This window comes from Schistocerca americana, chromosome 3 (genome assembly GCF_021461395.2).
Source record: "Schistocerca americana isolate TAMUIC-IGC-003095 chromosome 3, iqSchAmer2.1, whole genome shotgun sequence".
Lineage (NCBI taxonomy): Eukaryota > Metazoa > Arthropoda > Insecta > Orthoptera > Acrididae > Schistocerca > Schistocerca americana.
The window spans coordinates 650,015,715-650,031,972 of record NC_060121.1 but is presented as its reverse complement, the minus strand read 5'-3'; the positions used below and the strand labels follow the sequence as shown (position 1 = coordinate 650,031,972).

At 37.6% G+C, this 16,258-nt stretch overlaps 1 protein-coding gene across 1 annotated transcript in view; it reads left to right on the top strand.

Moving 5' to 3' along the window:
• LOC124606275 (spondin-1) overlaps positions 1 to 11,145 on the top strand; it is a 605,207-nt gene extending 594,062 nt beyond the window's left edge. Inside the window, exon 18 of the mRNA XM_047138254.1 lies at positions 8,851 to 11,145. Coding sequence (XP_046994210.1) covers positions 8,851 to 9,029 — 179 coding nt within the window. The 3' untranslated portion in view covers positions 9,030 to 11,145. The remainder of the gene's footprint in view (positions 1 to 8,850) is intronic.
• The last annotated feature ends 5,113 nt before the right edge of the window (positions 11,146 to 16,258 follow it).

Below are 16,258 nucleotides of genomic sequence, written 5' to 3'. Positions count from 1 at the left end.
GCAAATGGCAAGGAATAATATTATCCATCACAGATATTGAACATTCATTTATAATTTTCTCCCACTCTATATTTTGTGTCTTTGATCCCATGTTTGAACCATGCTACTCCTTAAATTTTGAATAAAAATCATCAGCAATTGTGGCAAAAGCCTTCTGGCATAAGAAGTCACCCTCATTCTGCCATTGGTCTTGTCAAAGACAGCAGAGGAGCAGACACGGATTCAAGGCACTCTCTTGCCCTTCTGATGGGAAACTCTCTCCACAACATGGCAGAATCAGCAATGATCAACTGCATGGGATGCAGAAGGCAATGGAAACCACTTCATTAAAGACACGTAATGTGTATCCACAGGACATGTCACCTTTAACTGAAAAAGTGTCATCATGATCGTTCCATCAACAAAAAGAGTCCAGGCTAGTCCCCCATTTGGATCTCCAGGATAGGACTTCCAAGAAGGAAATAACCATGAGAAAGAAACTGAATAACCAATGAAAGGATAATGTTCTATGAGTTGGAGCATGGAATGTCAGAAGTTGGAACATGATAGGGAAGCTAGAAAATCTGAAAAGGGAAATAAGGCTCAATCTAGATACAGTGAGTATCAGAGCAGAGAAATGGAAAGAAGACAAGGATTTCTGATCATACAAGTATAGGGTAATACCAACAGCAGCAGAAAATGGTACAGCAGGAGTACGATTCCTTATGAACAGGAAGGTAAGACAGAGTGAGTTACTGTGAACAGTTCAGTGATAGCATTGTTTCATAAAGGGAGATGAAAATCTAATAGTTGTGGGGGATTGGAAATCAGTTGTAGGTGAAGGAGTAGAGGAAATGATTAGCATAGAATATGGGCTTGGTAGCAGGAATGAGGGAGGAGTAAGACTAACTGAGTTCTGCAATAAAGTTCAGATGGTATGGCAAGTGATCTGTTCAACAACCACAAGAGCAGGAGATATATTTTGAAAAGGCTGGGAGATACAGGAAGATTTCAGCTAGGTTACATCATGGTCACACTGAGATTCTGAAATCAGATACTGGACTTAAGGCATACCCAGAGTCAGCTATACACTGAGGTGACAAAAGTCATCAGATAGCGATATGCACAAATAGAGATGGCAGTAGTATTGCATACAAAAGGTTAGTGCTTTGAATAAAAATCATCAGCAATTGTGGCAAAAGCCTTCTGACATAAGAAGTCACCCTCATTCTGCCATTGGTCTTGTCAAAGACAGCAGAGGAGCAGACATGGATTCAAGGCACTCTCTTGCCCTTGTGATGGGAAACTCAGGTGACTAATTTGAAGGTTCTGGCTTGATTGTGGCCATACAATGGGAATTAACAGACTTTTAACGTGGAGCAGTAGCGGGAGCTAGATGCCTGGAACATTCCATTTTGGAAATTGTTTAGAAAGTCAGTATCCCAAGAACCACAGTATCAAGAGAGTGCCAGGAATACCAAATTTCAGGCATTACCTCTCACCACAAACAATGCAGTGGCTGATGGCCTGCACTTAACAAAAAAGGGCAGCAGTGTTTGTGTAGAGTTGTCAGTGCTAACAGACAAGCAACACTCCATGAAATAGCCACAAAAGTCAATGCGGAATATACAACGAATGAACGTATCTGTTAGGAGAGTGCGGCAAAATTTGGTGTTAATGGGCTATGGCACCAGACGTCCAACACAAATGCCTTTGCTAATAGTATGACATCACCTGCAGTGCTTCTCCTGGGGTGATGACCAAATTGGTTGGACCCTATGTGACTGGAAAACTGGAAAATCATGGCATGTTCAGATGAGTCCTGATGGTTGGTAAGAATTGATGGTAGGGGTTGAGTATGGTACAGACTCTATGAAGCCATGGACCCAAGTTGTCAACAAGGCACCATGCTGGCTCCATAATGGTGTGGGCTGTGTTTGTATGGTAGGGACTGGGTCCTCTGATCCAACTGAACTGTTCGTTGATCAGAAATGGTTATGTTCAGCTACTTGAAGACCAATTGTAGCCGCTCATGGACTTCAGCTATGGATGATAATGTGCCACAGTTGTCTGCAACATTCGAGCGAATGATTTGGCCATTCAGACCACCCAGCATGAATCTCATTGAACATTTGCGGGACATAATCAAGAGGTCAGTTCAGTCACAAAATCCTGCACCTGCTACATGTCCACAATTATGGATGGCTATATAGACAGCATGGCTCAGTATTTCTGCAGGGGAATTCCAGTGTCTTGGTGAGCTCATGCCACATCAAGGTGCTGCAATACATTGAGCAAAAGGAGGTCCGACACAGTATTTGGAGATATCCCATGACTTTTGTCACCTCAATGGAGATTCATATCACAATTTGATAATTACAAAGAGTAGGGTGAAGTTTAAGAGACTAGTCAGAAAGATCATTCAGAAAGAAGTGGGATATGGAAATACTAAGGAATGCTGAGATATGCTTGAAGTTCACAGAGGCTACAGATACTGTAATGATGAACAGCTCAGCAGGCTGTTCAGTTAAAGAGTAACGGACATCTCCAAAAAAGGTAGTCACAAAAGTTGGAGAGAAAAACATAGGTATAAGGAAGGTAACTGTAAAGAAACCATGGGTAACAGATCATATACTTCAGCTGATCAACAAAAAAATGGAATTCAGGAATGCAAAAACAGAAGTCACATAAGAATTAAGTAAATAGGATGTGCAGGGAAGCTAAAGTGAAATGGCTGTATGAAAAATGTGAAGACACTGGAAAAGGAATGAATGTTGGAAGGACTGACTCAGCATATAGGAAAGTCAAAAAAAACCTTCAGTGAAATTAAAAGCATGGACAGTAACTTTAAGAATGCTAAGGGAATTCCACTATTAAATGCAGATGATAGAGAAGATAGGTGGAAAGAGGGCATTGAGGGCTCTATGATGGGGATGACTTATCTTGTGATGTGTTAGAAGAAGAAACAGGAGTTTACAGGGAAGAGACAGGGGATCCAGTATTAGAATCAGAGTTTAGAAGAGCTTTTGAAGGCTTATAAACAAATAAGGCAGAAGGAGTAGATAACATCCCTTTGGAATTTTTAAAATCACTGGGTGAAGTTGCAACAAATTGATTATGCACATTGGTGTGTATAATGTATGGGACTGGCGATATACTCTCAGACTTTCAGAAAAACGTAATGTATGGTGTGTATAATGTATGGGACTGGCAATATACTCTCAGATTTTCAGAAAAACATCACCCATACAACTCCCAAGGTTGCACAAGCCAACAAGTAAAATTCTATGTACCGACTTGACAGAAAATCCTAGGAAGTTCTGGTCTTACGTTAAATCAGTAAGTGGCTCGAAACAGCATATCCAGACACTACGGGATGATGATGGCATTGAAACGGAGGATGACACGCGTAAAGCTGAAATACTAAACACCTTTTTCCAAAGCTGTTTCACAGAGGAAGACCGCACTGCAGTTCCTTCTCTAAATCCTCGCACAAACGAAAAAATGGCTGACATCGAAATAAGTGTCCAAGGAATAGAAAAGCAACTGGAATCACTCAATAGAGGAAAGTCCACTGGACCTGACGGGATACCAATTCGATTTTACACAGAGTACGTGAAAGAACTTGCCCCCCTTCTAACAGCCGTGTACCGCAAGTCACTAGAGGAACGGAGGGTTCCAAATGATTGGAAAAGAGCACAGATAGTCCCAGTCTTCAAGAAGGGTCGTCGAGCAGATGCGCAAAACTATAGACCTATATCTCTGACGTCGATCTGTTGTAGAATTTTAGAACATGTTTTTTGCTCGAGTATCATGTCGTTTTTGGAAACCCAGAATCTACTATGTAGGAATCAACATGGATTCCGGAAACAGCGATCGTGTGAGACCCAACTCGCCTTATTTGTTCATGAGACCCAGAAAATATTAGATACAGGCTCCCAGGTAGATGCTATTTTTCTTGACTTCCGGAAGGCGTTCGATACAGTTCCGCACTGTCGCCTGATAAACAAAGTAAGAGCCTACGGAATATCAGACCAGCTGTGTGGCTGGATTGAAGAGTTTTTAGCAAACAGAACACAGCATGTTGTTATCAATGGAGAGACGTCTACAGACGTTAAAGTAACCTCTGGCGTGCCACAGGGGAGTGTTATGGGACCATTGCTTTTCACAATATATATAAATGACTTAGTAGATAGTGTCGGAAGTTCCATGCGGCTTTTCGCGGATGATGCTGTAGTATACAGAAAAGTTGCTGCATTAGAAAATTGTAGCGAAATACAGGAAGATCTGCAGCGGATAGGCACTTGGTGCAGGGAGTGGCAACTGACCCTTAACATAGACAAATGTAATGTATTGCGAATACATAGAAAGAAGGATCCTTTATTGTATGATTGTATGATAGCGGAACAAACACTGGTAGCAGTTACTTCTGTAAAATATCTGGGAGTATGCGTACGGAACGATTTGAAGTGGAATGATCATATAAAAATAATTGTTGGTAAGGCGGGTACCAGGTTGAGATTCATTGGGAGAGTGCTTAGAAAATGTAGTCCATCAACAAAGGAGGTGGCTTACAAAACACTCGTTCGACCTATACTTGAGTATTGCTCATCAGTGTGGGATCCGTACCAGGTCGGGTTGACGGAGGAGATAGAGAAGATCCAAAGAAGAGCGGCGCGTTTCGTCACTGGGTTATTTGGTAACCGTGATAGCGTTACGGAGATGTTTAATAAACTCAAGTGGCAGACTCTGCAAGAGAGGCGCTCTGCATCGCGGTGTAGCTTGCTCGCCAGGTTTCGAGAGGGTGCGTTTCTGGATGAGGTATCGAATATATTGCTTCCCCCTACTTATACTTCCCGAGGAGATCACGAATGTAAAATTAGAGAGATTAGAGCGCGCACGGAGGCTTTCAGACAGTCGTTCTTCCCGCGAACCATACGCGACTGGAACAGGAAAGGGAGGTAATGACAGTGGCACGTAAAGTGCCCTCCGCCACACACCGTTGGGTGGCTTGCGGAGTATCAATGTAGATGTAGAGTGAGAATAGTCACACAGTCAGCTTGACAGCTCATGTATCTAAGTTACTGACAAGCATAATATAAAGAAGAGTGGAAAATAAAATTGAGAATATGTTAGATTACAATCAGGTCTGCTTCAGTAAAGGCAAAGGCACCAGAGAGACAGTTCTGATGTTGCAGGTGACAGTGGAAGCAATGTTGAAGAAAAATCAAGACACATTCATAGGTTTTATCAACCTGGAGAGAGTGTTCGACAATGTAAATTGGTGCAGGATGTTCGAAATTCTGAGAAAAATAGGGGTGAACTGTAGGGAAAGGCAAGTAATATATAACAAATAATGGAAAATCCAGGATAGAATGTAACAATATTATGAGAAGGAAAGCTGCTACTCACCATATGGCGGAGATGCTGAGTCACAGAGAGGCACAACAAAAAGATTTTCACACTTAAAGCTTTCGGCCAATGGCCTTTGTCAACAAGACACACACACACACACACACACACACACACACTTACACACACACATGCAAATCACATACACAACTGCAGTCGCAGGCAACTGAAACCACATTCACATATATAATATGTATAAAAACCAAGAGGGAACAATAAGAGTGGAAGACCAAAAATGAAGTGCATGAATAAAAAAGGGTGTAAGAAAGGTATGTAGTCGTTATCCCCGATGTTCAGTCTACACACGAAAGAAGCAATGACACAAATAAAAGAAAGGTTCCAGAGTGGGATCAAAACCCAAGGTGAAAGGATATTAAAAGTTTCACTGATGACACTGCTATCCTCAGTGACAGTGAAGAAGAATTACAGGACCTGTTGAATTTGATAAGCGGTCTAATGAGTTCAGAATATGATTGAGAGTAAACTGAAGAAAGATGAAAGTAATGAGAAGTAATAGAAATTGGAACACTGAGAAACTTAACATCACAATTGGTGATCACGAAGCAGGTGTAGTTAAAGAATTCTGTTATCTAGGCAGCAAAATAATCCACAATGGACAGAGGAAGGAGAACATAAAAAGCAAACTGTCACTGGCAAAGAGAACATTCCTGTCCAACTAGTATCAAACATAGGTCTTAATATGAGGAAGAAATTTCTGAGATTGTATGTTTGGACCACAGTATTGCATATTAGTGAGACATGGACTGTGGCAAAACTGGAACAGAAGAGAATGGAAGCATTTGAGATGCGGTGCTACAGAAGAATGTTGAAAATTAAGTGGACTGATAAGGTAAGGAATGAGGAGGTTTCCCAGAGAAGCAGTGACGAAAGGAATATATGGAAATCACCGACAAGAAGAAGAGATACGGTGATAGGGAATGTGTTAAGACCTCAAGGAATAACTTCCATGGTGATAGAGAAAGTTGTAGATGGTAAAAAGTGTAGAGTAAAACTGAAATTCAGATACATCCAGCAAATAATTGAGCACATAGGTTGCAAGTGCTATTCTGAGATGAAAAGGTTGGCACAGGGACAGAATTCATGGTGGACCTCATCAAACTAATCAGAAGACTGATGACTCAAAACAGAAATATTCTGTGTTACTTTGTTGCTTGTCATGAATTTACAGTTACTTAAGAAGTGCATTTTGATTGTCTTTTATACATGTCCGTTTAATTAATATGCTTATTAAATTTACTGTGTTTAATTACCTGACAGAAACATTATTTTGAGTTACTCATTTATTTTTTCCCCTGCTGTACATAATTTTGTCTGGTTCTTGTTTTATGATCATGGACAAAATCATCTGAACAATAGCTGCAAATTTTGTCATGGTGTATTCTGAGGACTGGTGGATGTAAAAACACATACAGCACAATTTAGATGACCAATTTCTCAAACAGATTAGATAATGGTACAAGCTTCAGCTGTCATTCTTGTGTTCCATTTCTGTAACCTGAAAATGTCATCCATTTTCTGTGTATTGATATTCATAAATGGATTGCATTAGTGAAAAATAAATATATATATAAGAACAATATCTAACTCCAAGGAAATGGTTATTAAACAACATGTCAGAAACTCTAAAGATATAGCATATGATTATACACACTAATGTTTTCATGTGTTCATTCCAGTGAATGACAGTCAATACTCATCTCTAAGTATTTTGTGCTTGTTGTACAGCGTATACAGTTATCATACAAATTAAATAAATTAAATCTGATATTATCATGTTTCCTCTGTAACCTGAAGTTTTCTTTTATGTTCATTTTTACTTTATTATGCATGTGCTATCTGTACACACTCTTAACAATTTTGTTCACTTACTCAAGCAAGAGTTGTGTTCTTTTGGCAATTAACTATATTGTTGCAGTCAACTGTAGAGAGGATGCTTTCTCCATAACTATATTACACAACACTCATTTATGTATTATCATAACTTTGCTGGTCAGGTTCCCTTTCCTGATGAGCCTTTATGGAAATAGACTTGGGTCTAATAAATATTTTGCCAAAAAAACTATCCCGTCCCTTTGTGTCCTGTTGCCCGATATAATGAGAGCTACCTATTAGTTATTCCTCTCATTATGTTTATTATAATTCAATCAGTAAACTTCTGTGTTCAACAGTACCAAATACACTTGAGACGTCTACAAATGTTGTTCTGTTGCAGTCACTCTATGCAGGTGTTGTTTTTCAGTGTGTTAACTTTTAAGTTAGCTGGCTCCTCACTTGTCATGAATCACTAGAAGTTCTTAAAAGTCAGATGGCTTTGGCTACTACTCATATATTTTTGGCTGTGGCCAACATTACCTAGTTGACAGTACTGTGTGTGGTATCCATTTTGTCACCTGTATGCTTTGTTGTACTTTACCATATTTTGTGCCATTTTCTTTGTTTGTGATTAGTATAGTAATTGATAAATTCGGATCTTTTTACATCCTTGATGCTCTGGCACATTTTCTACTGACATCTACCCAACTCCCATTAGGTCATCATCCCAGTCTTTTCTTACATCTTGGAGTCTAGCAAATAACTTTCTTAGCCTATCTGCCCTCCGTTTACCTAACTGTGTGACCCACTATCTTCCATTTAATCTTAATTACAGGAATAATTTCATCTTACACTCCAGTTTTTCCCTTGTATGTTTGTTTTCCACTTTCTTCTGGTAATGCTAATCATACCTCTCACTAATGTTTACTGGGTGGACATCAGTTTTTGAACGGCTTTTCACTGAAAATCTATATCTCATTGCCATACACCAAAAGTTGTAATGCACACTGACCCTTAATTTTCCATGTAAGGCACATAGGAGGCTTAGCTTTGCAAAATCCGTTTTGTTTATCAAAAGCACTCCAGGCAATTTTCACTTTTCTGATTCTTTTCTGATTCTTCTAAGCCAGACATTGACCTCAACTGTCCTACATACAAAAACCTGGTACTTCAAGTAGAAAATGAGTGCAAGATCACTCAAAAACTGGTGGAATTTTCTGAACTGTTAAAATGATTTATATCCAGTCCTTAAATCAATGGTAGGTAAAGGCTGCCCTTCATCATTTTCGTTTGTTGTTTCTGTACTGCAATTTTCAGTATTGTAATAATGACAATATTATGAAAACGATAGATTATTACTCACCATACAGAGGAGGCACTGAGTCACAGACAGGAACAACAAAAAGACTGCTATACATTTAAGCTCCCAGCCAAAAGACCTGCATCTAAAGTAGAAAACATACACAGAAGCACAACTCATGCACACATGGGCACTGTCTCTGGCAACTGCACCAGATGGGAGAAGCAATCTATGGGTGGTGGGGCTCTAATCCTTTTCATAATATTGTCATTATTCCACCCTGTACTTTCCATTGTTGTAACATATCCACTAACTCAACATTTCAGTTTTAGATAATGACTGTCAGCTAGCAGAGTGGAGTGCATGGTCTCACTGCTCAGCAACATGTGGACATGCATACCGACAGCGCACCAGAAGTATTATCCAGCCTCGGAAACCTGGAGGAGCACCTTGTGGAGCACGACTACAGAAGGAGAAGTGTGAGCTTCCAATATGCAAAGCTTGAAGTATGGTAGTACTGAGTGGTTATACAGTAACTGGCGATTTTTAAATCAAAGTATCATAAGAAGAAGAAAAAACACGAAAGTATGATACATGTGACATTCTGTCTAAGCCATATTAGGTTCACTGATGAATGAAGTACAGTAATGTAAGCCATTCCGTTCAAACTTTAATCCCATTATGAACTTAACTTAAAATTTAATTTCACAAGTCAGCATTAGAAGGCAGATCACAACCACGGTACAGAGGTGTTCATTACAATAATGTTCAGTGCAAAATAATACTTTGAAATGCATTCTTATTTCCCCAAATTTCTGCTGTATTCTTTTATCATTCTTGTGACAACAATTTCTGTAACTGTGTACAGCTGCATATTGTGTGATTTGAAGGAAATAAAAAGAAACAAGGAAAATGCAAATAGTGTATTTAAGAAAAAAGCCATCAGGTGGCATGTATGTAATGAAAGTTGTGCTGAATATCATTGAATAATGTACTTTGTAGATGGATGCATTTTTAGTGTGTGCTGTATTATCCAGTATTCTGTGAATGGAGAAGGAATAGCAAATGTGATTCAATAAAACTTCTTTATTGGAAGATAAGACAGGGTTTCACCTAATGTTACATGGAAGTATGCATCCCTGACTAATCATGAGATGCAATTGCATACTAAATACAATGATTTTGATTTGTGTTAGACATGCAAAATCTGTTGAGGTATTACATATCTAAATGACAGCATATATTTGATAGAAATCTGAAAAGAAAATTTATGATATTTATTTATTCTCATTATCTTAGACTCTTGTCTGTACCAGTAACAGTATGTCTATGGTAGCTGCCTTGTATGCTTCAAGTATTTTCAGTAGGATTTCAAAATGAGAAAAAATGTCATTTTTGCACACCAACAGTACAAATATACATCTCTTGTAAAAACCAAGGAAAAAGATACATGAAGTATTTCATATATTGTTATATAATAGTTTTAAAGTATGTGCCTCTTGCAATATTCTGGGAATGGATATGAAAAGTTCATTGCAAATGGATTCAGGAACCAGTTTTATTTGAATTCCAAACAATTGTATGTATTTATTTCTGTCATCAAGCGGATACTTAGATTTCTGCAAGTCTCCAAGCATTAAACAAATAAGCACCCACTTTATGCAGAACACATAAAATGAAAAGAAGCCTCAAATTACAATGTGAATTTTCAGCATCTTGCATCAAGTAATAATTTCTGTCCCTGTCACTTCTTAGTAGTCTGTCCCAGCAACAGTGACTTACATAAACCTTCCTGAAACAGACAAATACCATGAAAAGCATTTTTATACAGAAACGCAAAGTGGAGACAGTACATCCTCTGTGCTCATGAAGTACATCAAGAGAAATACATGTGGGAGTAGTACAGTATTGTTCATCATTTCCATTTTTTATTTCATGATGTAAGCTTACAGTGCATTGCACTATCGAATTTGATTCTGATGTCATTCACACATCTTTATTACTAGTTCTACATGATTATGCATACTGTAGCTTTTATAATAAGCATTTGTTTTGAGATCTCCAAGGTTGGCTCTAAACACAAAAATGTTTTTCCGTAACCCTCTAAATTGTGACTGTAGTGAAGATAAAACGGAGATGATTAGATGACAGGAAATATGCAGGAGCATCTTGGTTGCTCTTAGCTGAAGACTATAATGCATGTTTGGATGAAACTTTTATCCAGCAGTGGGTGTCAAATGGCTGGTCATGATAAAGTTTATGAATAGAGTCTACTGCATGCCTATGGAAAGCAGTGTAAGATGATTCAAATAGCTCTTTTCTTTGTTGCATAAATCTCTTCAATCTGTTAGACTGTTCCACAAATTATTGTGAAACATGAGTTATGAAGGCCAGAAAATATGTTAAGTGTGCCATTCTGGCATGTACAAACTTTAAGTAATTGTGACAGCAAAACAAGCTGAACTGAACTTCTGTGAATTTTTTGTTACGTGTTTGATCACATTTCAGTACTGGTCAGTGTACATCCTAAACATTTTTTCTAAACCCTGACATTCTAACATGTTTATTTTTATTTGAGTGTATGTAATTGTCTTATGTAAATTAAATGTTTATTGTTAAAATATTCTAAGTATCTTTAGTTGTTCTTCAATAAAACATTCCCCTCAGTTTTATACAGGTGGTAATGAAAACCACGTGATATACTGCTATGTATACAAATAAAATTAATTTCTCTCTTAGTGTGCAGTCTTGTTAAAATTAACTGGAAATGAATGGATACCTCTGTTAAATCACCGTTTACAGAAGTGATTGTAAACTGTATTAATAGTGCCGTGTGGTTTATCATCCACAACTATTGAAATGTTAGTACTGGACTACAGTAAATGTTAACTGTAAATATCCAAAGTTCTGAATTGCCTTTGAAAAGTAAAATCTGGCTTTCTACAAGTATCTATTACAACAATCTTTTTTGTTTCTGCTTACTAATTGTTAACTGTGAGTAAGTTAGGTGCAGTCACTGTTGTAAAGAGAATGTTCTGTTGTTATCACAACATAGGTCAACAACATACAGAAACATCAAGAAGTCTAACTTAAATACTTAAGTGGCAATTTCTAACCATCTGAATACAAGAATGTGCAGGAATTGTACTCAATGACTGCTCAAGAAAGATTGTTTATGGCATTGTCCACAGTTTTTACAGAATGTTAAAATACAGAGCTATCACATTTTAATAACAACACAAAAGACAGAAATGATAAATCATACTTATAGAATTTGGCACTGAAGTTATTTGAGATAATTGCAGGCTGTGTATGGTATTCTTCAAATATTAATAACAGGTTGCATTTTCCGGAGCAGATTTTTAGGCATGCACTTTTCTCCCTGTTTTCTACCAAAGATCACTACAATTTTTCTAGGAACTCAAATTTTGTTTTTTAAGTATTTACCATCTAACTTGTTTTTCTAATAAAACTAGACATTTTAATACAGAAGAATTGGAGCTACACACCAATAACACTGGCTTTTTGAAAGGTTTGCATTTTAAAACTTGAATCATCATGCTACAATATTTTTAAGTAGTAATATTTCATAAATTACAAAATTTAGAAAACAAGAGAAGATCTTGTTTACATAGTATTGAACTAAGGATTACAAATGAGGTAGGCCAACCGTAAAACCAACAAATATAATTTTTAGTGCAAATGGTTTTCATGAGTCTCCAGTTATGGAGATTTTCTTAGAGACAATGTTTCTACACAAAATATTTATACTGTTATCATCAGACAAGGGTAATTATACATTGAAAAATAAATTTTAGAAAACTGCATCTTAACAAAGATTCTCATACTGTTTTGGTCTGACAGAACACTTCAGGTTCTTGTTAGAAGCATTCATGCAATCCATGCTGCTCATGATCGCAAATGAAATCCAATGCACCTATCACACATGTGCGACTCTCCCTTTTTGCTGAGTTATTCTTCAAGCTCTGCAGTAACAAGTTCCACAGAACATTTCATCCTAGGCTATCATACTGCTCAAACACTGACAGTATTCGCATTAATGTGAGAGACATTCTCAGCAATGTGCCCGATCTCATTCCAAGTTATCTATTAGAGAATGTGGTCCAAATTGGTATTGCATTTGTTACTATTGCTGTAGTATTTTCTTTCACTAAACAACTTAAGTCATGGCTGAATTCTGCATATTTAAAAATACTAGTTGCCTGATAATATCATTTGCAGAGTTCTGTACAAGTGGTGTCCTGGTGCACTTTCTCCCAAACTCCTACTTAGGCAATAACGTATAACGTAAGGCCTTTCCTTTCTAGACTTAGCTTGTACTTTATATCCATTATCACACTGCTTCTGGAATTGTTGGATAGTCTGATGCTTTCACTCAGTCTCCAGAGTACTGAAGCAATTGCAGATGTCTAGAGTAAAGCTATAAGACTTACAGTATCTCCTGGGTCTTTTCATTGATTTGATTGGAAATTAGTCTTCTTATCTAGCTCCAACATTTATGCAAACAACAGCTTACTATCATGTAACTCTTGAATCCTGGACCATTCCAGTTCTATGACTTTATGTATATGATCTAACTGTGGTTAAATGTTCACCATCATAGTTTGCACATTTGCAATAAGAGGCATTACAAAACTGATCTAGGTGCAAATCAACACATGTAGAAAATCTAGTTTAGCTCCTGCATTACTTCCTGGTAAGTTGAAAGCAAAGTCAATCGAAGCACTTGGAGCAGGGATACATGATGAGACCATCATCACATTCTGTAAATGATAATGTATGTACCTCTATAATTCTTGGCAAGCGATGGCAGAACACGCATAATATATGTACATCTGTTAGTCTTGGCAAGTGCGACAGAACACACACATAAAAAAAGTTATAATTAGACAAGTTTTAGGAGCCTGTGGCTCCTTCTGCAGGCAGAAAGATAGAAGGAAAAGGAAGAGGGGTAAAGGAAAAGGACTGGAGAGATGTAGGAAAATGGGTAGATTTTGGAAAAGTCACCCAGAACCCAAGGGTCAGTGGAGACTTACCCGAGATGGTGAAAGGAAAGACTTGTTATTGCGGACAGTATCAGGAAAGATTTGAAGAATAAGAATAACTCATAATCACAAGAACCAGTCACAACAGTAAAGTGTATCCAATTAAATTATTTTGTCAAAAATTGATTGTTTTCGTTGTTTTGTACTTCTTGGCAATCATTTCTGGAAATCAGTAACATGGGTTTGGTTATTTTGTACCATGTACTTAGTTATTACATTTTACGGTTAACAACAGGTAAAATTGATTGCTTGGTAGACTTAATTTCTTCAATAGCTTTGTTTCTGTCGACAGTTCAGATGTCTCCTTGACACTGAGCCATTTGAACAAGTTTATATGTAACCAAAGAGTTTTCGCTATCATACAGTTTTTGTTGTAAACCTGATATCTGTAGCTAATTTCATCTCTATTTGAATCATATGCCAACCAGTATAATAAATATTAACAATATTCTTAGCCATAAAGGAAAATCCTGATATTGGGTGAAGTTTCCTTATGTTTTTGTCATTCGTTTCATTATTACTATTAAGTTTTGCAAGCTATGATGACTCTTCACAGCAGAATTAACAAGTCTTCTGTATAAATTATAAACTTCATCATTATGTAAAATAGCCAATAATTATTGTTGCTGTCTTGTGTGGTTTTAAGTACTTTGCACTCTGCTCCACAACAAGAACACATTAAACAATAAATTCACAAATTTTTAATTAGTGCAAATATTTTCAGAACTTATCCTGAAATTTTCATGGTATGAATAAAGCATTCGCATCGTTAATGTTAAGTATGTTCTCGTCAGGTCTCAGGTCCTGTTTACATGAAATACCAATCTTCAGGCTGTAGATTTTGTGATTAAAATAAAAATGCCCACTCAGCCGGTGCTATGAGTGATTTTTAACTTTCCCCAATCAACCTTCTTTCCTTCCAGACGAAGGAAATATCAGTTCCAAAAGCTGGTATAAAGTATGCACTGTTATATGTCTATCAGTAGTATTAGCTTTCCTCCAGAAGCTAAGTATTGGGCAGAAACCCTATCACATAATTTTATAGCTATCTTGAGATCTGTCATTTATTCCAATTTCATTCATGTCATAGATAAGTATTCCATACAAATAGTTCACATAAAATTTTCCAAAATTGTTATAGTTGTGTATATCATATAAAACTGGATTGATGACATTTTACATAGACTGACCGAAAGCTCAGTGAAGACTGACAGAATTTTCAGTAAAGACTGACTGTAGGACTGCCTATGATGCCTATTTAAAGAGCTGTGTAGGATTTTTTTCTCTTAAAATATTAAAATACATAGTCATTATATATTCACCCACCCGGTTAGCTGTGCGGTCTAATGCACTGATTTCCAAGTGGGAAATTCCCTGCCACGAATCCGCCCGGCAGATTAAACCATTTTGTGGATGGTTTTTAAGGTGGTTTTCCATCTGTCTTGTCGAATGCGGGCTGGTTCCCTGTATTCCGCCTCAGTTACACTATGTCAGCAATTGCTGTGCAAACCCTATCTCCACACATGCGTACATCAGTACATCATAATTACTGTACCATGTGAAGATTGGGGTTACACTCGTCTGGTGTGAGACATTTCCAAGTGGGGGGGGGGGGGGGGGTTCACTGGGGGCCGAACCGTGCAATAGCCCTGGGTTTGGTGTGGGGTGAATGGACTGCTGTAGCCTGTTGTGAGGTTGTGAACCACTGAGGGCTAAGGCAGGGACAAAGCCTCTCTGTCATTTCTAGGTCCCCAGTTCCATACGGTATGATATGAAATGATTATATATTCAATAACTATATTAAGGACAGGAATTATAGGCAACGTATTCACACAATTGGTAATAAAGCCATTCCACATAACTAACAATTATGGATATAATACTCAAGTCTGAAATAAGGTTCTACTTTTATAGATGTAATTTTGGTTTCATAGTTGTTTTTAAAACACAACAAGAATATTCCGGAAAACAAATTTTCACATTTCAGAAATGTCTTTAACTAACATCTTTGCTTCGCTACATTATGCATTAAGAAAAAGTCTGCCCACAAAATACTTTATTTTTTTCTGAGACATCAGTCTTCTGATTGGTTTGCTGCGGCACACCACTATTCATCTCGTGTCAACATCATTTCATTGTACCACTTGCACCCTACATCCTCAGTTGTTTATTGGGTGTATCTACATTTATACTCTGCAAACCACCATGAGGTGCTTGCAGAGGGTACACCCCATTGTACCAGTTATTAGGGTTCTTCCTCTTCCATTCATGTATGGGGTGTGGGAAGAATGACTGTTTGAATGCCTCTTGCGTGCAGCAGTTATTCTAATTTTATCTTCATGATCCCTATGTGCATGTATTCCTAAAGTCATCATTTAAAGGAGTTCTTGAAACTTCGTTAATAGACTTTCTCAGAATAATTTATATCTATCTTCAAGAGTCATCCAGTTCAGTTTCTTCACTATGGATAAAACAAACCTGTGACCATTTGTGCAGCTCTTCTCTGTATACATTCAATATCCACTGTCAGTCCTGTTTGGTACATGTCCCGCACTCTTGAACAATATTCCAGAACTGGTTGCACAAGTTATTTGTAAGCAATCTCCTTTGTAGATTGATTGCACTTCCCCAATATTCTACCTACAAACTGAACTCTACTACCTGATAC